The sequence below is a fragment of the Tiliqua scincoides genome, chromosome 5, assembly GCF_035046505.1.
Source record: "Tiliqua scincoides isolate rTilSci1 chromosome 5, rTilSci1.hap2, whole genome shotgun sequence".
NCBI lineage: Eukaryota > Metazoa > Chordata > Lepidosauria > Squamata > Scincidae > Tiliqua > Tiliqua scincoides.
In genome coordinates, this window is record NC_089825.1 from 111,733,423 (window position 1) to 111,758,712 (window position 25,290).

General features: G+C 44.3%; 1 protein-coding gene across 1 annotated transcript; it reads left to right on the top strand.

Annotated features, from left to right (window-relative positions):
* The first annotated feature begins 230 nt into the window (after window positions 1-230).
* On the top strand, window positions 231-23,674 carry LOC136653182 (deleted in malignant brain tumors 1 protein-like). The gene is made up of 10 exons (XM_066630091.1): window positions 231-303; window positions 1,440-1,568; window positions 2,848-3,158; window positions 4,703-5,006; window positions 8,780-9,088; window positions 16,730-17,059; window positions 19,954-20,268; window positions 22,062-22,376; window positions 22,890-23,195; window positions 23,541-23,674. Exons 1-10 carry the CDS (start codon window positions 231-233, stop codon window positions 23,672-23,674), a joined length of 2,526 nt encoding a protein of 841 aa, XP_066486188.1.
* Window positions 23,675-25,290: the final 1,616 nt, after the last annotated feature.

The window sequence follows — 25,290 nt, forward strand, 5'->3', positions numbered from 1 at the left end:
GGCTTGAAGGTGGTTCAATGCCCTGCTCTGGCAGAGTTGAGGTGCTCCATAACCACCAATGGGGAACAGTTTGTGACAGCGGTTGGGACTTAGCTGATGCCCGTGTTGCATGCAAGGAAGCGGGCTGCGGAGAGGCTTTAGCAGCGCCAGGTGGAGCAAAGTTTGGAGCTGGATCAGGTCCCACCTGGAAGGATCATGTGGACTGCACTGGGGAAGAAGAAAGCCTCAGCATGTGCCCAGCAACAAAGTCTCTGGGAGAAAATAGCTGTGACCACAGCAAGGACGCCAGTGTAGAGTGTGCAGGTAACAATTATTGAATTGTAGATATAAAAAGATGTGAAATCATTACTCTGCCAACTGCCCTAAATGTAAAAATATTTTAGGGGTTTGATTAATATATATATATTGCCTTTCTCCCTGGAATTGGACCCAAGACACCTTGTAATAAATTTTAAGCAATTAAGGGCAGAATCCTAACCAGGTCTACTCAGAAATAAGTCCTATTTTGTTCAATGGGACTTACTCTCAGGAAAGTGTGGTTAGGATTACAGCCTAATTTAACTAATTAAAATTAAAACAACTAATCCATAAATTAAAGGCATCTAAAACTCTATGCAAAAGAACTGCAACTGTTCCACATAAAAATAGTACCCAGTTTAATTGCTCTGGGACAGGGGTGTCCAAAGTTTTTGGCAGGAGGGCCACATCATCTCTCTGACAATGTGTTGGGGGCCAGGGGAAAAAAAAATTAATTTACATTTAAAATTTGAATAAATTTACATAAATGAATACATTAAAGATGAACTTATATGAATGAATGAGGGTCTTGCAATAGATCAAGGCCTATAAAAGACCTTGTACAAAGCAAGGCTGGTCTTTCCTTCACTGCCACTGCTGCATCACAGATGTAAAACAGCAAGCAGTGGAGGGAGCCTTCATCCCACAGCTCATGCAAGATGTCAAACAGTCGCTCTCATGCTGAGAGCAGTTGTGTCGGGCCAGTGTGGGCTCCAACAAATCTCCGGAGGGCCAGAGGCTCATTGGAGACTGGGGGCTCCCTGAGGGCCACATTGAGAGGCCTCGACGGCCACAAGTGACCCCAGGGCCAGGGTTTGGGCACCCCTGCTCTGGGACAGTAATGCCTACTCCAAGACTCAGTCAGTCACTCATTTCTGTCCCTCACTTTACCCTGAAGATACCCCCACTAGCTTCAGAGATGTTCATTTATGTGTTGGTGTTTTCCTACTCCTTAGAAGTGCCTGAGATCAGATTATCAGATGGCCCCAATCCCTGTGCTGGCAGAGTTGAGATACGCTATTCAAAACACTGGGGAACCGTATGTGATAAAGGTTGGGACCTTGATGACGCCAAGGTTGTGTGTCGGTATCTTGGCTGCGGAACAGCTTTCTCAGTCCCTCAAGGTTCTCGCTTTGGAAAAGGATCTGGTCCCATCTGGTTGGACAACGTTGACTGCAATGGGACAGAGAGTAATATCAGAGAATGCAAAGCAAAAGCCTGGGCGGACTATGACTGTGACCACTCAAAAGAGGCAGGCGTTGTCTGTGCAGGTAAGATGCAGTGGTGCACATTCAAAAACGAAGCAGTTTGTGCTGCCAAACATTTTATGCCATTGAATGAAACTGAATTGAATATGAACTTTCTGTCCAGGGCCTCAATGGCCTGGTAGTCCCAAGTCCTCCCTGTGAGGTTGGATCATTCATCCATCATCCTGCACCCATTCCCTCTACACACACACTGAAAAATAACTCATGAGAACAAGATTGCAATCTGCCACAAGCGGTAGGGAACAGGTGTGATGGAAAGAGGGATCTGCTGACCAAACAGTTTCAGCTCTCTCAAACTATTATTAATAGAAGAACTCAGTTTGGCCAGGGAAATATTTTCTTTTGTCTGTCCTGACTCTCCCAAAACTCAATTTGGGTGGATATCCCCTGGTTCTGGTGTTACATGAGAAGGAAAAGAGCATCTCTCTATCCACTCTATCCATCCCCTGCAAAAAATTTTATGTCTCAATCTTGTCACTCCTCAGGCACCTCTTTTCTAGACCGAAGAGCCTCAAACGCTGTAACCTTTCCTACAGCTGTATTCAGCTGCATATTAAAGAAGAAATGTGGATAATTAAGTAAAATACTACTTACTGCAAGTTCATAGTATTTTGTCCATCACAGTTCCCTCCCTCAAAACAAAATAAATGGCATTATAAATAATTTTATCTATATAATATAAAATATGTAAATAATATTAATAATAAATAAATTATAGTTTGGAGAGAGTGGTTAAACATTTCTGTTGGATATTTCTAAAGCTTAGAACTAGGTTTTCCAGGAATTGAGGAGGGAGCCAATGTTCATTAAGCCATTTTGGTCAAGCTGTGTCAGGAAAGATTTTTGTGTCAGGAAAGATTTCCTGTGTCAGGAAAGCAATCTGCAGCTGCTACCCAGGGGTTTGCTGTCTCAGAGAAAATCTGGCACCCTTCAAAATCAAATCATTGCTGTGAATAAAACAAACTTCAGGAACCTCTCAAAGGATTTTACTTGGACACAGCATATAATAATGCTGGAAGAACTGTGGGATCATTGCACTGGGAGAATCGGCAACTTGATCGCAACTTCCAACTTTCCCAAGAAACACTCTCCAAACAGTAGATGGGTTTGATATCTCTGTATGTGAGGTCTGTATGTGAATCTCTGTATGTGAATTCCATTTTGGGTATATCTCCATAGGATTCTTCACATCTAGTAGCAATAGGGTAGAAACTCAGAAACTTTCTGTAGATTAAAAAGAAAATACGTGCACTTTCATCTGTAACCCTTTTTACCCCTTCAGACTTCCGTCTAGTGAATGGCTCAAGTCGCTGCTCTGGCAGAATCGAAGTGTTGCACAACAAAGAGTGGGGGACTATCTGTGATGATGACTGGGACAGACATGATTCCGAAGTTCTGTGCAGGGAACTGGATTGTGGAGACGTAGTAAAAACCTTAGGTGGAGCTCGGTTTGGCCAGGGATCTGGTCCCATCTGGTTAGAGAAAGTGAACTGCTCAGGAGAAGAAATGACCTTGAGTCAATGCCCAAAAGATCCCTGGGGGGATCATAGCTGTGATCACAGCAAGGATGCAAGTGTGGAGTGTGCAGGTAATGTTTTGTGTTGTAATTGCAGGACGTTTTATAAACCCAGCTTCCTGAGGGCTGTAGCAATCATGAGTTGAAGCAAAATGAAGACCCAGAGACCAGCTTAAGTGCGAAGGGCTAGACCTGCTTTTCTGAGGCAGCCCAAGCTTTTATTACTTTCTCATAAAACAATTTACAACCAGGCTTGAGTTGCTCTCAGCCACTGATCAAACACACTTTTCCCAGGCTTAAAACATTCATAACAATTGAGCGCTGCCCTTATCTACAACTATGACTCATCCTGGTTCTCTCCTGCACTGGGCCTCTTGCCTTTAGTTTCTCATAACAAAGAAAACTTCCAAGGTCTTTCTCGGATGAGAGAAAAGAAGGAGGAAGGGGGGGAAAGAAGAGGGGGAGAGGGGAGAGGGGTATTCCCGCCCAAATGGTTGTCATGTTTTACTGAAAGCTCAGAAACCCAGTGCTTCTGCACAACAGCAGGTGTGCCCGCTGTTGCCACATTCACTAAAACTCAATGTTACTATGCATATTCACTACATCGGGCCCAGAGATCTGAACCAAGTTTATGTTTCATTAAAATCACATTTTCTACCAAGGCAAATTTTCTGGATGAAACTGAAGTTGCTTCTTCTGTTGAATTCTGCAGAAGCATATCTCTTGCCCATCTCAACATCATCCTGAAAGAAGTATTGCTTCATGGAGCCGGCTTTGAAAATCCAAAATAGTATTTGGTACTGTATAAAGTCTGTATTACTTACATGGCATAGAAATTAAGGTGACCATGTGAGTTTGTGTTGACCTGATGAGTTGGAGCAGAAGACTCTCACCTACACTATTAACAGTAGTTATTGCCTCTGGCCTTGAATGCAGTTCCCTTCTTTCAAATTTTGCAAAAACAGGCTCAGACAAACCTAAAAATGGAAGACCAGTTCAGTGGACTGGCTTTTTACAGCTTTGACTGAATTATATTTTCATCTATTTTTTTTTTTTCCAGCTTAGGGCCCAGTCCTATTCAACTTTCTAGCTCCGGTGCAGCCACAATGCAGCCCCAATGTAAGGGAACAAATGTTCCCATACCTTGAGGAGGCCACTGTGACTGCACCCCCAACACAGGATGCAGTGCACACCCCACTGGAAAATAGGATAGGATTGGGCCCTTACTGAGCTATTTTTTCATAAACAGGGTATGTGGATACACAGGGTATATCTCAGTCATTTTTTAACAGCAATGCTGTTTGAGAAATGTGTTTCCCAAACACATTTGGGAAAGTGTTGGAAATGTGTACCCAGTTCCTCAGTTTCAAATTAACAGTGGATTGTATAGATGGCTTGGATTTTAGAACCCTTATAATTGTTCTAGTGATCACAAAATCAGATCCTCTTCCAATCCTCTTGTAATGTGACATGGAGTAAATTGGTTTTTCCTAAATGGATTTTTCTCTGTTCATCAATTTGCACCCAACTACTATTCAACTGAGAAATTATCCTTTAGATTGTTTTTCCTTATCTCACTCTCTAATTCACTCCACACAATTTGATCTTATTTCACTCAGAGGTCAAGTTGGTGAATGGTTCAAGTCACTGCAATGGGAGAGTTGAAGTATATCATAATGGTGACTGGGGTACTGTTTGTGACGATCTCTGGGACATTGAGGATGCCACAGTTGTATGCCGACAGCTGGGCTGTGGAAATGCAAGATCAGCCCCAGGTGAAGCCCACTTTGGAAGCGGAACCGGTCCCATTGGGCTAGAGGATGTTGGATGCAATGGGACAGAATCAACCCTCAGTCAATGCCCAGCAAAAGACTGGAGTGACAATGACTGTTATCATTTCGAGGATGCTGGTGTTGTATGCTCAGGTAGGTCTTTTAATAGGTGAAATTGACCCACATTTTAGTTTTGACTTGATTAGAGTTGCCAGTTATCCAAAGGTAACCTGACTTGGCTGCTCCTGTGATTTTGTAAGCAGATTGTCATGCCTGAATCAGAAGGGAAAGGTTTTCGCTTCACTGAGAGAATCATTATCACCTCCCAATGTCTCCACATCAAGCAGCTGCTGAATCAGGGGACAGAACTCAGTAGAAGAAAACTTGTGGATTAGAAACATTAAAGGACCACAAGTTTAATTTCCCAAATGTAATTCTTGAGGTGAATGTTTTCTGATGAATGTGCTCCCATGTTGGAAAAATGCATTGTAAGAAACAGGCTTCTTGAGGCTGTCAAATCCACTTTGGGACAACTGGTCCCCTCATGCCATCATTTAGACCTGAGTCTGATCAGTGTAGTAATCACCTTCATTGCTTTTGGAGAGCTGTTCATCCAAAACAGTAGCTTAAGTGGGCTTTAAATAACACACTGCTATGAGAGGTGATGTGTATTTATTGAAGGATGGAATGACTTTTGAGAAGGGAAAGGCATTGAGAGTTTCAAAGATGGAAATCTGATGTTTCATGGAGTGGAAGCTAAAGATAACAGGTAAGAGCCCTGCATCACCTGTAAAGTGGTGGAAGGAGTGGAAAATGACTGGGAATACAAGAAAGAAGCTTGAACTCAGAAGGTGGTGCCTTCGCAAAATTGGCTGCAACCTCTAACTTATGAACTCAGTCTCCTGATTCATTGGCTCACACTCTGGCCTCTTCTTGGTACATGAAGGTAGAAGTGCCTTGATTTTCCTTGGTGAAATCTTCCTTGGGAAGATAAACTGATGGATGTCCCTGAAACTGAAGTTTATCTTTTTCAATATCTGAAGCTGTCAACTTCAAAAATAAAGTGTCAGGCGTTGAGAAAGAAGGATACAAAGCACAGCTTTTCCTCTTTCCTGGAAAGTCACCAATGCCCTCATTACTGCCAGAGTCTTCCCTTTAAATTGAGAAAGAATAGAGGCAAGATAAGAAAGAAGAGCCTCCTCCTTCAAACAGCCCAAAGTGTGTGTGTGTGTGTAAGAGAGAGAGAGAGAGAGTGTGTGTTTCTGAAAACACACACGTTTTCTACATGACAGGAGACATTGCTGGTGTTGATTTGCTTATATTTGGTTGGATATATTAAAAAAAACATGTCTTTTTGACCCTAATCCTAACTAACATCCCAACTCTGACATAGATGTGCCATTGGGGCATGTGCTGCATCCTGCAGTTGGGGGGCAGTCACGGAGACCTCCTTGAGGTAAGGGAATGTTTGTTCCCTTACCTCAGAGCTGCATTGCCCTTTTGTTGATGCTGGAGGTTGGTTAGGATTGCACCCTTAGTCACTCTTGGAGATCCTGTTACAGGTTGAAGATTCAGAACATGACCAAATGTATATTCTAATAATTAAATGTCGGAAGCTGGGTGTGATGACAATTGGCATGTCCTTAGAGTCAGCATGGTAGAACTCTTATAGGGACAGACTAGAAATTGGAGGCTGAGGTTCAAATCCCCACTCAGATGTGAAGCCGAATGGGTATCCTCTCAGCCCAACCTGTCTGAAATAGATGGGAGCAGTGAGAGTTTCCCACAGGAAGGGTAGGACAGAAATGTAGCAATACATATTGTCTTTTAAAATAACATTATTTTCCAATTTTATAGTTTTGTCATTCTGATATCAAGAACAATGTCCAATATATACAAAATTCATGACAAGTTGGGAAGTGGGAAAAGAGATATTTTTTTTAACGTGTTTGACGCATCTGATAGTCTAGATCGGGGTGTTAAACTTGTTTCATATAGTCCATCAAAGTTAACATTCATAGTGCCTGCTGAGGGCCAGCAGTGACATCATTATGCAGGAAGTGACATCATTAAGCAGACGATGGCCACAAATAAGTGCTTAGTTCTCACACAGAAACTCACTAGCTGCAAATGACAGTCGAGAAAATGTGCAAATCTTGAGCATAAGTTCAAGGTATGAGAGAGCCCAATTGTAACAGGGAGCAAATAAATTGCTTCCAAGGACCACATCCGGCCTGCGGGCCTTATGTTTGACACCCTTGATTGTCTAGATTGTCAGAGAACTTTGGGTTTACTCCAAGGATGCATCTTTCTTTCTTTCTTTCTTTCTTTCTTTCTTTCTTTCTTTCTTTCTTTCTTTCTTTCTTTATTTATTTATTTATTTATTTATTTATTTATTTATTTATTTATTTATGTTTCAGAGCTCCGTCTAGTCAATGGGCTTAATAACTGCTCCGGGCGGGTTGAGGTGTTGCACAACAAAGAATGGGGGACCATCTGTGACACTGCCTTGGATATACAAAATGCCCATGTTATGTGCAGGGATCTGGGCTGTGGAAATGCAATAAAGGCATTAGCTGGAGCAGAGTTTGGCCAGGGCTCTGGTCCCATCTGGCTAGAAAAAGTTAATTGCACGGGGCAAGAAGCGACACTGCGTGACTGCCCCAAAGGCCCCTGGGGAGAGCACAGCTGTGACCACAGCAAGGATTTAAGTCTGAAGTGCTCAGGTAACTTTTTATATTATGATGCAGTTAGACAAGTTTATAAGGGCCCAGCAATCAAGATCAGGTTTGTGTTTCATTACAATCTGCCAAGCAAATTTCCTGGATTACATCTTGATGGTTTAATTGGTGTGAAGAATATAGGATTTTGCCCAAAAAGGTTGCCAGGAATACTCCTTACTTTTGCCCCAAGAAGGAGGGTTCTGGGCAAAACGGTCTTTGTCAGAGTGGCAGCACGAACATACATAAATTTCCCACACTATTCCTGATGCAGTAGCATCAGCACAACCTATGCTGCATCCTATGGAGGAATTGTGGCTGCTGGAGGTCTTCTTGGGATAACAATAACAATAACAGGTATTTATATACCGCCTTTTTTGGTCTTTATTCAAGACTTTATTCAAGGCGGTTTACATAGGCAGGCTTATTAAATCCCCGTAAGGATTTTTACAATTTGAAAGAAGGTTCAAATTGTGGTTCTTTCAAGAACCACAACATTTCAGGTGTTTCTTTCTGATCTGGTTTCACATTCTGGCCTCCATCCTCCCACGCTCAGAGCAGATGGAATACCTTGGCTCAGCTTGTCAGCTGCTTCAAGGTCGCACGGTGCCGGTGGCCTCGAACTGGCGACCTTGTGGATGTTATCTTCAGGCAGACAGAGGCTCTACCCTCTAGACCAGACCTCCTGCTCCTCCATAAGGGGTCATATGGAAACAAGGGGACAAGGAAAGCCACAACAGTCACTATATGTCAACTTGGACCCATGCCAGCTATATCACTGGTGCAAATCCAAGTTAATGAGTGTAGGTGAATCAGACCCTGAAGGGGGAATTGGGTACTGCATGCACGGGCACTGGCTGTAGCACTTTGCAACAGCAGAACATAATTGTGCCGTCTCAGAATGGCCACAAACAGTATCCAGAGCACTCTGTCAGTGGCCAATTTGGGAGCACTGCTGTAAGAGGTGGCAGAGTTCCCTGGCCATCCCCAGACCTTGCCACACCTGCCTGAGCAGGTAAGGCAGTAGCAAGGGTAGGGGATGGGCAAGGAAGGGGAATGGAGCAAACGCATAACTGTATGTGAATTCATTTTCTTATATATCTCTATTGAATTCTCTATAGCTAACAGCAGTAGGATGGTCAGGAAATTTTCGGCAGATTCCATTGCATGGGTGAGATTTCATGTTTAATTCTTTTTGACCTTCAGAATTCCGTCTAATAAATGGCTCAAGTCGCTGCTCTGGGAGAATCGAGGTGTTTCGCAAAGAGGAATGGGGGACTGTCTGTGATGCTGACTGGGACATACATGACGCCCATGTTCTGTGCAGGGAACTGGACTGCGGAAATGCACTAAGAGCATTCGGTGGAGCACAATTTGGCCAGGGATCTGGTCCTACCTGGCGAGACAAATTTAATTGCACAGGACAAGAAGCAAGATTGATTGAATGCCCTAAAGGTCCCTGGGTACGGGACAGATGTGATCACAGCAGGGATGCAAGTGTGGAGTGCTCAGGTAATCTTTTGACATGATGTTCTAATCGGAGACCTTTTAATAGGATCAGGTTTCAAAGGGCCCAGAGATCAGAAACAAAGATTGGGTATTGTGCATGGAGCAGCAGCAACATAATAATAATAATAATAATAATAATAATAATAATAATAATAATAATAATAATAAAACTTTATTTTTATCCCGCCCTTCTCCCAAAAAGGGACCCAGGGCGGCTCCATATACTGTAGTTGTAAAATGGCTGCCAATTGAAGAGTGCGCAGTGCTCCACCTGCGGCCATTTTGTTTGTGATGCACAAGAGGCACTCGGGCAGCCGAGTCTTATCCCCAGGACACAAGTTCCTTTACCTGGAGGAGACTTCCAGAATGGTCCCCCCTCACAAGTTACAGCATGCACTGCAGTGGTACAACTTCAGTGGAGTGTGGTTTAGATGGAACGAAAACTTACCCCTGCTAACTGGGCAAGAAGCACTTTTTCAAGTGGGTTCTCCTCTTTTGTTTAGCAGAGGAAGGGTAACTGGTCCACCTCACCCCAGCAGTGTCTTTTCTAGTGCCTGTTTGCTGGTGTCCTTTTGTACGTATCTTTTTAGATTGTGAGCCCTGTTGGGACAGGGAGCCACTTTGTGGCTTTGTGAACTTCGTTGAAAAGTGGTATATAAATACTGTTGTTGTTGTTGTTGTTGTTGTTGATGATGATGATGATGATGATAGTACTGTTGGCATTCTAAAATTAAGGTAGGCCACTTGATAACCTAATGTTCTAACTTTTGATTATTTTAAAAGGTAAATAGAAGATCACCAACCATCATACCATCATTTCAGGAATGGCTTTTGCAGTTTGATGAAGAAAAAATGTATGGGCTCAACTGCTTATCAGAAAACTAACTCATCAAAAAAATACTGATGTGAATAAGTGATGGTGACTTGTGTTTGCTAAACACTGGGAAAATGCTTCACCTTGATTACACAGAGATTAGCTATTAAAATGTTGGGAACTGATGAATGACCCAGTCCTATCCAGGCCTTCCCCAAGTGGATATTTCAGACCATCAACATAAACTTGGGACTGCTGATGCTGCAGCTGCTCCATCATTCTGTGTGCCCTGTCGGCCACAGCATGGGAGCCAGCAAGTTCTGCACCGCTAACTGCAGGTTGCTGAACCTCTGCCAGAGCCGGTAAGTTAGCGGCATGGATAGGGCTGGGCCAAGCTGGAGGCAGAAGGAGGATTTATTTCAGTGACACCAGCACATGCTGGATCTTATCCCTCTTTCCCAGCCCCCAGATGTACTCCAGTCTTATGCAGACAAAAGAGCTGGTGGAGGTGGTCTGAGGGCCACTGATGGCCAGGCAGCTTGCAAAAAGGTAAATAAGAATATTTTTTTTTATTTACATCTCCCAGGCTGCCCGGTCCCCAGCCAGCCTATAGCATGCAGCACATACTCTGTTGGTTGGCAATCTTCAGTCTCAAGATACTATGGTATAAGGCTATAACACCCAGTATTCCCAGGCGGTCTCCCATCCAAGTACTAACCAGGCCTGACCCTGCTTAGCTTCCAAGATCAGACAAGATCAGGCATGTGCAGGGTAACAGTAGCTGATGGTACTACATGCTCTGGCCCAGCCCTGGAAAGGATTGAGCCGTGAATGAGCCAAGATGAATGCATACTGAAGATTGGAAGAGAAACCTGTGCATGGGGTGAAGCTGGAGGAGATGGCTCATTTAGACATATTTTAATTTAATATAACATTAAATAATGTTAATATAGATATTGTATGACTGATTATAATATCGTTATTAGAGGAAATATTTTTGGAACATGGATCTTTTTTTAGGGATATATTTGTATAGATATGATATGTTGCATGACAGTGATAAATGATTGGGAAGAGGAACAGTTATTATATCAGACCAATTTGGTGAAGGAGAGAATATCAAAACAAAATAGTTTAGCTTATCTCTAAAATAAACAATTCTTATACATATTGTTTATAAATAATAGGAATATCCAATACATGGAAGAAATATTTTTGATAAGCTTCTGGTTTTTTATATATGCAAAACTATGCACAGTGTGTATTCATTATCGCATGAATCATTTCAAATGAATAAAGATATTTATTTTTAAAAAGATGTTTTTAAATTGGCATTGAAATATATTTTGATGAAAGTTTGTTTAGATTTTTGTTTTCAGTATGGTATTATCACAAATATGTGTATCATAAATTTAGTCATGGGCTCTGTTACTGCTGTGTAAAAGTCAACGACATTATGTTTTCTATTCATATATCTGGGCTCTCTGTGATTCCATTCCTCTAACACAGCGGTTCCCAAGCTTTTTAGCACCAAGTTCCACTTGCTAAAATGACACTCTTATCAGAACTCACCTAGGTTTAGGAGACTTTTTTAAAAAGGAGATCTAGAAAAAAAAATTATTTCCAAGAAATAATATTTTTGTTTATTTACAAAAAAACTTGAACCATTTCTTATAATGAAGCAGCCCTAATGAACTTTAATGAATGATCCTTTCCCACTTTTCTCCCCAGAAATTTTTTTAAACTATTTATTAGGGGGCATCACATTTTATCTCCCTATATTTACATATGATTGCAAACCCCAGGAGCTGAGCTCTTTACAGGGGAAGAAGCAGGTATCTGATTATTGAATAGCCTAGGGCTTGAGGCATTTAGTTATCTGATCTTGTCATTACCTGTGTTTACACTGGAGGCTCTGCCCAGCTCTTCATGACCCACCAAAAATTAGGTCAGTGGATCCTATCAGTGGGTCCCAACCCAAAGTTTGGGAACCACTGCCCTAATAGGTTGATATACACATTTCAAAGTCTGCCACATGGAAGTTTCTGCCACCACTTGTTAATGCAGACACCACGTCAAATAAATGCCAAATAGAATAGCACACATATGCTGCAAAGCACTGTGTGCTGTTATGTGCCACGCATATGGTGCAACACACATCACAAGAGCACATCACACTAGAGATGGGCATGGCGACATGCCACAGACCTGATTCCAATGGCAGACCAGGCAAAAAGCACACACCTCCAACTGTGTGCAGGAGATTATTTCACCTAGAGTGGAAGGTATTGTGAGTTTCCCCTCACTGAATGAGGGGAAACCACCTGGCCAATCCCTGCCACCCCTTTCCCTAGACAGATGGGGTTGGATGCCCAACTGATGGACACATGCCAGTCTCAGCAGGAGGGCTATCTAGGAGCTCTATTCTCTTCACTTTGACCCAGACAGGAAGACACAGCAATCCATATTCTGCACATGTGGCTTTTTGGGAATGATGTTTCAAAGAAAGAAAGTCAGAAGAGCATCACAGGCTCATGGCTCCTGCATCTAGGATAGCAGGAGCTACATCATAACAAAGTCCTGAGGGGGATGGAAGGCTAGAAATGTCCAAAAATAGTGAAAAGCACAAAACTGGGGGGGGGGGGGGAACCGCATTCATCACACCTTTTAAGAGAAAGTGGGAGCTGCTAACTTAGGCGAGGAAGAGGTAGGTTGAGAACAACCATCTATTTCTCTTGAGCTAGATCTCGAGAGTAATGCTGCAATTGCACTCCTGTGCAGACATGCTCTGCTGGAGTCAGCCAATAAAACTGTGCACGGCACTGAACGAATCATTATCACTGGCAACTTCATATGCCTGCAAATCAAGCTGCTAAATGCATGAGTCTGGAGACATTTTCAAGCTGGAAACCCCAGACATGATTAATTTCAGAAGATTCATTTACCATTTGAGTGGTGAATATTTGTTAAGAATGTGGTTGCTCTTGAAGTGATGGCTGGAATTTACCACATCAGGGGAAAAGCTTAAGAAGGATCAGGATTCCTCCGGCGGTGAGCATCGCAAGAGAACAGCTCATTTCCACCTGCTGTCATTTGGACGTGAACTCAGCCAGTGCAACAACCACCACCAGCATTTTTGTGTCAGAGCCATTGCTCTGGACAGGCCTTCTCAGAGTTCCAGAGTGGCCCAGGCTACTTCCAGCTTTTGCAGCCCCTGGCCATAATAAAAATTTTTTTTTTTTTTCAAAACATGATGATACTTGAACACAAAATAGGATGCATCAAATGCTAAAAAGATTAAGGCAACAACCCTATGCACACTTTCCTGGGAGTAAGCCCCATTAATTACAATGGAATTTACTTCTGAGTAGACATGGATAGGCTTGGGCTCTAAGAAGTGTTTAAATTTGAGGATGTTTGAGCTTGAGGGCCTGGCTAAATGGCCCTCCTGCCCTTCCTTCCCCTCCCCAAGGATCTTCCTTTTGGAACATTGATATTTATGGGGAAATATATCTAGATTTATACAAGCGAGGAAAACTCTCATTGCAGCAGGTGGAATGATAGCCCAATCCTATCCATGTCTACTCAGAAGTAAGAGATGGGCGACTTATTGCAAGGATTCCTGTGGGATGATATGGTTCTCTGTGTTTTTGACACAGTGATCTGAAAAGGTCTTTCAGGATGCCTTTCTGTGGTGACCATGCCACCCAGGGTCAATGGTAGACTGACTACATCCTCAAATGTGGAACCGTAATTTTTCACAAGAGATGAGTGAACACCATGCACGTAACAGAAAGTACATTCTTTGGAATGCTCTTGGGGTACAGACTCAACTTGTTTCCCACCCCAGTGATCCCAGCTTTTGAAAAACAACTGGCATCCTATCAGGACAGCCCTACATCTTACTCTGCATAGCCCCACAGCAAATTCCGATTCCTGGTCAAAGTTAGCCAACATTCTCTCTCCATTTGTTACACTGTCCCAACATTCTGTTCCATTTCCCCAACAATCTCTCACACTCTAGAAGTGGGGCCATGCATACAAGAAAGTCTCAGTGTCCAATGGGTTCTGTTGTTGTGGTTTTTATACATGGGACCATTCAAACATAACACAAAAGGAATTCAGCAAGACGTATACTATTTGTGTCTGCTGTTCATGTAAGCTTGGAGCTTTAAGTGAATATTCGCTCTCTAAGGAAAAGTGAAAACTTTACAATAACGACATGGGAGCCAGTTGGATGTGTTTAATTTATGATTCCATTATTTGTTTTCTTTATCTGTTTCTCACCTTTCCTGACAGCATCTCTGCAGAGCAGCTTACAAAAGGTAAACCCATAAAAAAATTTGTGCTATAATAAAAATTTGTTAAATTTACTAAAAAAATGTATGTAGTTCTATAGGTATCTGGTATTACTTGGGCACCATTCCACCTAAGAAAGAGGTCTTTGTGAAAAGTGGTTCCCTCTTCATATATAGTGATGTTAGACATGGTAGTTTAATCCCTATTTTTCATATGAATGTGTGGGCACAGTTCAAATTGTTTTTATTTCTTGCTTTATGATCGCTATAATAGTATGTATATTTGAAAGAAACTATACAATGGCCCCAAATTGACAGTTTCCATTTGTCCACTTTTCAGGGACTTCTGTGCCTGGAGCCCCTGTCATATTTTTCTTTCTCGAAAAGCAGCCACAGGGGCAAGGTAGGGATGATTTGAATTAGGGCTGCAGCTCATGGGATGGGGCAGCATAATCATTTGGCTCTGCATTGTGAATTGGATCCAAATGCACACTTCACCTCCTCCCAAAAGTCCACCACAGTGGAGCAAGCTTAAGAGCTGGGCAGCCAGTCCTAACTTGTGCTGGAGCAGGTAGGCTAGTGGGTCTGCGCTGTATCTAGTGCAAGTTTTGGGCTGTCTGGGGCTCAACCCACATCAAGAGGAAACTTTTCCACTTAACCTGGGGAGAGCTGCAGCAGCCTCAATGGGTCTACTGGAATCTGCACTGCCTAAATTGGTGGCGCAAATCCGAGCAGCCCAGGACTTCCCCAGGCCACCCAGGAAAGGGGCTAGGATCCGGCATAAGTGCCGGATCCTGGCCCTGCCTCTGGCTCCCCGCCTACCCCCAGGAATGTCCGCTGCTCATCCTCCCCCTACCCCAAAATGCCTCCTCCCCACCTTCCCCGCACTCCCCAGACTCCGGGGCCCGCTGAGCTTAGCCAACACCATCTCTCCCTTCTCTGGGGCCCACAGCAGCACGGGGAGGCTGGAGCATGTCGGCATGCTGGCCTATCTCCCCCAAGAGTGGGCATGGAAGTGTTTTACGGCACATTCGGAACACTCTTTGGCCAGCACAAGGGACTGAACCGACTGAACAGGCACTTTGGATTGTGCCTTTCGCCCACAAATCTTACCTTGCGGTTTAATAGCACTTTTGGAAGGAGGTTGATTGAAGTCAGAAACTCATCATGGTAGCCAAGAGCTAAACTCTTGTTTCTCTTGTGTCATGACTCAGATCTAAATTTGGCTACTGGAGACATTTTCAAGAAGAAAAAATACTTTGGTAGTTCCCAGTATTGAGGTCTGTTATTGCTGCTGGTTTGACCCTAATGTCAAGGAATGGGCAGAAGTGACCAAATTCTAGCTAAGAGGAAAGGAAAGCTTCTTGAGTCCAGGTGCCGGAAAGCTAAGGAAAAACAATTATATTATGCCTATCCTCCTAGGCTGATTTTTAAGAAATAAAAGTACTTTAGGCCCAATCCTATATACTACTTACAATAGTGGAACTTATGGTCTGTTGTTGTAAATGCAGCAGAGCTGCTGTAAATAGTGTACCATTGTCAAGGAGGGAGCCGGCAAAACAAATGGCTGGCAGCTTTACTCTCCCAGTTCTCACCCAGTTCTGACAAGCCTGGCCCCTGACAAACCAGGTAAGTATGTGGAAGGGGTGGGTTGTGGGTGGGAGGGGGGAGAGCAAGGGCAGTTTTGGACTGGGGGGTTATGAGTCCCAGCTGCAGAGACTTGTGCCAGGATCCTATCCCCAATTCTCCTAATGTAGGCTTTCCCTCTCTTTGGACTTATACCAGCTACATAGCTGGCGTAGGACTAAGGAGACCCCTAGGCCAACCAAGAGGTAAGTAAAAAAAAGTACTTCTCATTGGCCTTCTGGTTGCCTCCCCCCACAGCATGCTGTGTGGGCGCAATTGGGCTCCTAGAAAATCAACGCTATGAAATTTTATGCCATATCTAGTTCGACCCTAAGGATGATCAGTAAGAAACCTACTGGCCTTCATCACCTCATCTTTAAAAGGGAAAAAGGTTTTATTTATTACGCTCCTTGCTAAGCTTATCCCCACGTTCTGGACTAGATGGACCTCAAATCACGGTGACCAGATACAGTGGAGACACAGTGCCTGCACCTTTAACCATTGTATAGCATTTGGCAGATGCAGCTCAACATGGAAGGGTTTAAGAAGCTGCACTTGCCAATATTCCCTCTTCTATACAATGGTTAAAGGCATACCACTGTGTCCTCCATTGTATCTGGCCACCCTGCCTCCAAGCAAGGACTGAGGAGGGACAAAGAAGATAAGCATGCAAAACAGAAACTTCCAGTCATCACTGCTTGTGCATGCATAGCTGTTTGTGCCAAAAATGTCTTATGGGTGACCATGCATGGGTAATCCACATGACAGTGCTAAAGACCGTCAATCTCACATGGCCTGTGAATGTTTATGCTTGTGGGCCCTAAAAGTGTTTGTTGTAAATTCTGAAAAGTTTGGTATGAAGGTCTGCTGCATCATAATCAACTGCATTTGTGACGTCTTTCATTCCGTTCTCTCTCCCCACAGAACTCAGGCTGGCAGGGGGAAAAAATGCTTGTTCTGGTAGAGTTGAGATCCTCCATAACCATGAGTGGGGAACAGTGTGTGAGGACAACTGGGATTTAGCTGATGCCCGTGTTGTGTGCCGGGAAGTGGGCTGTGCAGAGGCTTTAACAGCCCTAGGAGGAGCTATGTTTGGGGAAGGATCTGGTCCCATCTGGTTGGATCAAGTGAACTGCACTGGGGAGGAAGACAGCCTGAAATCATGCCCAACAGAAAAACCTCTGGGAGAAAATAACTGTGACCACAACAAGGATGCTGGTGTACAGTGCAAAGGTATGGGTTATAGAACTACACCGCAAAAAAGGTCCTGTGAAATCATAAAAGTATTTCCTTGCCCTAAGAAAACTTTATTTATTTATGTATTTTAAAATGTATATGTTGCCTTTCTGCCCCAAAAGGGACCCAGGGCACTTCAGGAAAAAACAAAACAAAAAAGTCAAACAGTCAACATAAGCGATTAACATTAATTTGGTGTGAATGCAAAATTTGTTGTGAATGTCATTTCCAATAAAAGATGGCTGAGAATTTTCAGTTGAAGTCTAAAAGACAAGTAACATTTTTCAGAGAGGGTCTGCTTATCTCTTATTGGAACTATCAATCTGAAAATTGAGCACATCCAAAAAATTGACAAATTACTAGGGAACACACCCCTAGTAATTAAACAAATGCGCGCGCGCGCGCGCGCGCGCACACACACACACACACACACACACACACACACACACACACACACACACACACACAGAGAGAGAGAGAGAGAGAGAGAGAGAGAGAGAGAGAGAGAGAGTCTATACCAGTGAGTTTCAATCTTTTTAATCTCATGGCACACTGACGTGGCACCAAAATTGTCAAGGCACACCGTCCATTTTTTGAAAATTAACAAGGCACACTGCACTGCCAGCAGGGGCTCCATACCCCAGCGGTCCTCCTCCAAACTCCTGAGACACACCTACAGACCATCTGCGGCACACCATTGTGTCACGGCACAGTAGTTGAAAATGGCTAGTCTATACAGATGCTTGCTTAGTCCTGGACAGCTAGTACAGAACTAAAAGCCCAGGCCTATCCTGGATTGGGCTGCTGGCTGGACCATATTGCGACATTCCACTGTTACAAAATGGCTGCTGACTGTGTGCAGAGCAATCCATTGGTTGCCATTTTGGGACCGTTGTCCTCCAGTCCGATGAAGTTAAAATTCATCAACAGAGAAAGCTTTATTTCTCTAATTGGAAGATAAGATGGCTGTTCTGTTTATATTTTCCCTATTTTTCTTAACTTCTCTGAGTTCTGGGGCTCTTTTTTAATTCCTGATTTCTGTAAAAAAACCAGAAAACATTAGTCCCTCCTGAAATGAAAAATCTGGGAAATGTCTCGGAGCTAATTGGTTGAGGGCTCTCAGATCAGCCCCACAACTTGACCTGCATTTTGGGGGATTTTGTTCATTTTTTATTTGATGTTGTGATGGCACCTGGCATAGATGTCTTTAAAGGGGATTGGACAGATTTATGGAAGAAAAGTTCAGCCTCCTGTATCTTACAGTGGGCCACCTGATGCCTTGGGGAGCACATAAGACAACAGGAAATCTGCATCCTAGTGCCCCCCCCCTCGCATCTGGCTTTCTGGGGTAGCCTACCTCTAAAATCAAGAGGTTGCACATACCCATCACGGATTGTAAACTGTGCTGGACTTTTCCTCCAGAAATTTGTCCAGTCCCCCTTTAAAGGCATCCAGGCCAGATGCCATCACCACATCCTGTGGCAAGGAGTTCCACAGACTAAATTACATGCTAGGTAAAGAAATATTCTTTTGTCTGCCCTAACTTTCTCAACATTCATTTTTAGTGGATGTCCCCTGGTTCTGGTGTTGTGTGTGAGAGAAAAGAACATCCCCTTATCCACTTTATCCATCCCCTGCATAATATTTTTTTGCACTTATGCTATCTTTCTTAGGCCTGTATAAACTTTGAAGGGAGCCATAAGTAGGCTTATGTCAATAGTCTGCTTTCATGAAAAACTGCCTTCCCAGGTTATCTACAGATATACCATAACAGCAGGAGTTGCAGTATACATTTCCCTTGCAGGAGAGGTCAGTTTCCTATTGGGCTTGCACATTTCAGGAATTCAAACTATCTGCATCAGTGCTTCTCACACATTTAGCACTGGGAGCCACTTTTTAGAATGAGAATCTATCAGGACCCACTGGAAGTGATGTCATGACATCATCAAGCAAGAAAATTTTTAACAATCCACACTTACCCAGGAGTAAGTCCCATTTACTATCATTGTTTATATATATATATATATATATATATATATATATATATATATATATATATATATATATATATATATATATAATAGCTTGTTAAAAGTACAGGTCTGTAACATTTCCCCAAATGCAGTCACAGGCTATGCATCAAGTCTAATATATTAAAAATAAAATATTGAAATGAATGGGGACCCACCTGAAATTGGCTTGCAACCCATTTAGTGGGTCCCAACCCACAGTTTGAGAAATACTGCTCTGCATGATTTAAAACAAAATAAAATAAAACATTAAAAAATTAAGCAAAGCATTTATATTTAGGCCGAAATTCTAACCAACTTTCTGGCACTGATACAGCCGTGCCAATAGGGCATGTGCTGCATCCTGGAGTTGGAAGATAGTCATGGAGGCCTCCTCAAGGTAAGGGTTTGTTCCCTTACTTTGGAATTGCATTGCTTGGTGCTGGAAAATGGATTGCACCCTTATTTGATTAAAAGTACACATGTACATTCTTCTCATGTTTGTGTGTATGTTTTAAATTTAAACCATCCGAGTTTAATTCATTGCAGAATTGTTCCAGGAAAGTTGGGAGCACTGACGTCACAGATCCTGACCAAATGGAGCTGTGCGTAACCAGCTTCTTCTGCAAACAAACAGAACCAGTTTCTCTTGAGCTTGAACCCAGAGAGAAGATTAGCATGTCTGAATAAATTGCAATGAATGCACTTTCACAGGAAAACCATGACTCAAATTCTGTACATTTGTATACTCCCCCCACAACTGAAACTATAATGTTCGAAGAGGGTGCAGACACTGTGGGGGATTCAACAGCGTTTTTGTTCATGCAACACACTCGCTCTAAAAAATTTCATTCAACTGTTCTCTGTTGGTGTTTTCGTTCTTCTTAGAACTGCCTGAGATCAGGTTATCAAACGGTCTTAGTCGCTGCGATGGAAGAATTGAGATATTCCATGAGAGTCGTTGGGGAACTATATGTGATGATGGCTGGGACCTCACTGAAGCCAAGGTTGTGTGTCGGTACCTTAACTGCGGACCTGCTCTTTTGGCCCCGCGAGGTTCTCATTTTAAAGCAGGAACTGGTCCCATTTGGCTGGCTGGCATTAAATGCACAGGAACAGAGACTGCCATCAGCAAATGTGTTGCAAAAGTGTGGGGGGACCATGAGTGCACCCATTCACAAGATGCAGGCGTTGTGTGTGCAGGTAAGATGCACTTGTGCAAATTCATAAATGAAGCCAAGCAATGCTTTAGATTTAATTTTTTATACTGCCAATGTTTTAATGGCATAGAATCAGAAACAGGCAGCCCAACCTTAACTGTGACTTGAGCCAGCGCAGGCCCCCTGCACAGACTCCCTAGTGCTGCAAACGTGCCTTAAGGCACTGCATGCACTGACTCGGGAGTCAGCTGGGCCAGTGCAGAGGCCCAGAGTGGCTCACCTGGGCTAGATCCAACCCATGTGCCAGACATGTTTATGCTGGGAGGCACAGGGTGGGAGAGGGTGGCTGAAGGGTGTTTCAGGGGTAGGGAGGGAATGTTTTGGGCTGGGCAGGGAGAATAGAATGTGGAAAAGCTCGGGCCCAGAAGCAGGAAGGATCAACAGCAGCAATGCATACCATATTCTAACCCCCACTCCTGGGTTAGCACGAAACTGGTAGCCTTACACGGGCTGCTTGGATTTCGCCATCCAAAGCTGGGGCAGATCTGAGAAGCCCCCTAGGGCATGCTGGGGCTTGACATGGGGTAAGGGGAAAAATATCCCCTTAACCCAAAGTGACCTCCAGCCTGCTCCTAACTTTCACTGGATACAAATCAGGCCACTGTGGCCTGGCTGTAGTGGTGCAGGTTAGGATTGTACCTTAAATAGGGTCCAAAAGATCAACTAATCCAACAGCAGAATCCTATCCCTTTCCCCACCATACCATACAGCCATGGAAAAACAGGCAATGTTGTAGGGTGGAAGGTGATCAGGAGACTTGAGAGGGGAAAGGGAAAACATTTCCCTCCATAAGCCCCTTGACCACTAATGGGTCTCCTTGGACCTGTGCTGGTTCTTTAGCTGGAGCAAGTCAGAGGAAACAAAGGGGGTGTGTCAGCTCACTGTGGAGGGTATAGCCTCCGGAGCAAGTCACACATGCCAGATGCGATTCGCTGCTGCCTCCAACACAACACATAAGAAGCTGAGAGTTATGGCTTGCTTAAGGCTATTTATTAGCTACTACAGCATCCCTCCTCTTAATGAATGTGGTTCTGATTTAAATAATCAATCATTCCCCCTAGAATGATGCTCAGTGCTGAGCATTGGAATCTCAGGGAACTGGACAGTAGTTCAGTTATAGACTTTTGCATGCAGAAGATCTCAGATATAATTGCGAGACTCTCCAGATAGGACTGAGAAAGACGCATCTCCAAAATCTTGGAGAGCCACTGCCAGACAGTGTAGACCAGGGGTTCTCAAACTCCCCCCCCCCCACCTTGCCTCAACCCACCTATTCTCCAATGCCAGGTCTCATCAGGCCTCTGGAAGTCACTTTCACAAAACTGGAAGTAAAGTGTGACTTTCCAGCTGCTTCTGGAGGCTTGCAGAGGCCTTCTGAGGCCTGCAGAAGTGCAGTGCTGCCTCCAGTTGCACCTGGAGGGCTCCAATTTGGAACCAACTAGATGCCAGGTTGGGTAGGAGTACCCACCCCAGAATCCACCGGACATTGGGTTGTGACCCACCAAGTATGTCACGATCCACCATTTGAGAAACCCTGGTGTAGACAATACTGAGCTAGATGAAACAGTGAAGAGACTCAGGATAAAGCAATTATTAAAATATGAGCCCATAGTTCACAAAGTCAGAGTTAAGCCCCTGTGCCTTGCTTTCACCCTCTTACTTGAATGACCTCAGTTGAATGAATTGGTCATGAATTGGTCTGATTGGTCATGAAAAAGCAAAGGATGACGGCGAGCCTGGGAGGGGAAGAAGTAACAGTACTTTTAACAATTCCAGGCCCCAAAGAGATCAAGCTGGTGAACGGAACAAACCCGTGCTCTGGGAGAGTTGAGGTGCTTCACAAGGAGGAGTGGGGGACAGTATGTGATGATGTTTGGGATCTCAGCAGCGCCCAAGTTGTGTGCAGAGAGCTTGGCTGTGGAGTAGCCCTGTCGGCCCCCAAAGAAGCTCACTTCGGAAAAGGACACGGCCCCATCTGGCTGAAAGGTGCCGAATGTAAGGGGACAGAAGTTGCCCTCAAAGACTGCCAGCTAGAACCTTGGGGATCGAACAGCTGTGACCATGGAAAAGATGCTGGTGTTGTGTGCTCAGGTAAAGGGATGGGTGCCAAACTGTGCCTTGGAAACTGGTCACCAGGTGAATGTGCATGACTGTACTGTCAGCAATAAGTTCTTTTATGAGATTTGCTGCTGAAAGTCATGGAAGGAAGACTGCCATGCACCTCGCCTTTTTGCAGCCACATTTCTAAATATCTAGTATAAAACTATGAACCAGGTGGGTTCAAGGAGCCTTGGGACTGGTATAAACTGGTATTGTTTCCCTTCCAGGCCATAGTTCTTCTCTGTTACTTCTCCTATTGAGAGCATCCTGTAAACTCTAAACTGCTGAACTGCTGTTCATGCAGCTTGTTGGGTGAGGCTGAAAAAACCCTTCTCATGTCTTCTGATTCAAGCAAATAAAATGCATAAGTGAATGGGACTGGGACTGGCAAATGGATAAAATCAATCTCTCTGCCCCATTGCATCTAAGTTTACCCCGAGATATACTTTGTCAATAATTTCTTGCTTTGCTGTTTTGCTTTCTCCAACCTTTGCTTCCCATCAGAACTTAGGCTCATGAATGGATCAAATTTCTGCTCAGGGAGAGTCGAGGTGCTCCATGAAGAGAAATGGGGGACCATATGCGATAATGGCTGGGGCCTTGAAGAGGCTAAAGTCATCTGCAGGGAGTTGAACTGTGGCAGTGCTTTAAAAGCTCATACAAATGCATGGTTTGGACGGGGAGCAGGACCTATTTGGCTGGATGAGGTGAACTGTAAAGGAACAGAAATGTCCCTCAGCCAATGCTCAGCAACACCTTGGGGTACCAACAAGTGCAATCATGGAAACGATGTTGGTGTTGAATGTGCAGGTAATCCATACTTCGTGCTTAATTTCTAAGAAAAGTGATACTGCAACACATTGGCAGCCTGTGGTATTGAAGCCCTTCCTCTAACCTGGCATGGTCCAACCCATGACCGGTGGGCCACATGCAACCTGTGAGGCCTGTTTTGCCAGCCCTCAAGAAGCCTCAAGTTTATCTGGTGTGCTCCCTGGGGCATTTGGTGGGCCGCTGTGAGATACAGGAAGCTGGACTAGATGGGCCTATGGCCTGATCCATTGGGGCTGTTCTTATGTTCTTATGTTCTTAAGCCCTGAAACCCACAGCCTCCTCCTGCTTTTGCAGCTTTTCTATCTCCCTGCCACACTCTTTCAGCTTTTCCTTTGGAGAAGTCGGAATGGTGCAGCAAGGTGATAGAAAAGCCCCACCACACCTATCGCCTCCTCTGCCTCCTTCTCTTGCCACCTGAGTCTGCCAAATTACATCAGCAGTTCAGAACCCAAAACTAATCCAGGGCAGGGGAAGGGGGATGGAAGGTTGTCCTGGGTCAGGTGGGCGCCGATCAGGAGGTGGGGCTGGGATCCAGCAGATATGCAGGATCCTAGTCCCTGTTCCCAAGCAGAGCAGAGTGTCTTCAAGCTGTTCTGCTTTCCTCAGATTTATACCACTTTCCTCAGATTTATGCCACATCTGGAGGTGGTGCAAGTCTGAGGAGACTCATTGGGGCTGAGGTGGCTTACCCTGTGGTAAGGGGAAAAGTTTCCCCTTACCTCCGGCTGAGCCACTTTGAGGCCCTGTCTTACGCTGGATACAGCGCAGGCCTCCCGGCCTGCCTGTTCCAGCACAAGATAGGATTGTGCAGTAAAGAAATATTAGAAAATGCTGAACTCTGCTTGAACTGTTTGTTGCTGTCTGATGTGATTTATGATCTATGGTATTTCCTTTACTGTTTCAGACCCAATGAAGCTGAAGTTGGTCAATGGCTTAAATCGGTGTTCAGGAAGGGTGGAGGTGTTTCATCTTCAGCAATATGGAACCCTGTGTGATGATGGCTGGGACCTAAGGGAAGCCTCCGTTGTCTGCAGGCACCTTGGTTGTGGAACTGCAATTTCTGCCCCACGTGGAGCACATTTTGGACAAGGATCTGACCCTATCTGGCTGGATGAAGTAACATGCACAGGACAAGAAGCATCTCTCTCTGGTTGCCTGGCCAGGCCATGGGGTAACCATGACTGTAACCATGCCAAAGATGCTGGTGTTGTTTGTTCAGGTATTCACGTTTGGCTGGATATCCTGCATGAGAAAGAAAATTACAGAAAACCACAAATGGGTTACTGCTGGTTCTACCATTTCTCTCAAGGGTCATTATCTCCTGGGATATCTCTCAGTTGAGCCTTTTTATAACCACTGTTAAGCCCTGTCCTACCCAACTTCCCAACGCCAATGCAACCTCAATGCAGCCTTGAGGTAAGGGAAAGAGCTTTGAGGAGGGCTGCATCAGCACTGGAAAGTTGGGTAGGATTGGGGCCTGATCTTCTGTCCTCTTTGCAAAATCTTCTTATGTCAATGATGAATTGCTGACTGTTCAAGGTGATGAATGATTTGACTTATCTACCCCGAGCAGAACCTGAGCCATTTATTCATGACAATACGTAGCTGGATACTTTTGGGAAAGGGGGGAAAATCGCCTTGGGTATTCCACATGGTGGGGCAGCAGCAGGCCTCCCCAGCCCCATGCCCAGGGCAAAGGTCCATGATCGTACCCCCCCAGGGGCTGTCACCACTCCCCTGCACTAAAATTCACCCCTCCTATTCACCTGAGGCTCAAGGAGCCTCGCACGACCTGAGCTATAAACTGTGCTTCTGGAAAACTGGAAGCACTGTTTCCGACCCCATCAGGAGCCTTAGAGAGGCTTCCATGGGGTCTTAGGAGCTTGCGCTAGGGGCATTTGCCTCATCAAACCTAATGGTAGGTCTGCAACTGTGGTGGGGTCCATGTCAGCTTTGACAAACAGTACACTCTAAGTGAGAGAAGAAAGAAGAGGGACTTCCACTGAGCCTTTGGATCTCAGGTCCAGCACTCCAACCATAATAAGGTGGTGTGCAACACAACACTGCCAACTCT

Excerpts from the sequence above, each read along its gene's own strand:
- LOC136653182 (XM_066630091.1), top strand. The coding sequence starts at position 231 with ATGTGCCCAGCAACAAAGTCTCTGGGAGAAAATAGCTGTGACCACAGC. Across the intron at positions 20,269-22,061 it reads TGCAGGCGTTGTGTGTGCAG|GCCCCAAAGAGATCAAGCTG; the intron begins GTAAGATGCACT and ends TAACAATTCCAG. Across the intron at positions 23,196-23,540 it reads TGTTGGTGTTGAATGTGCAG|CTTTTCCTTTGGAGAAGTCG; the intron begins GTAATCCATACT and ends ACACTCTTTCAG.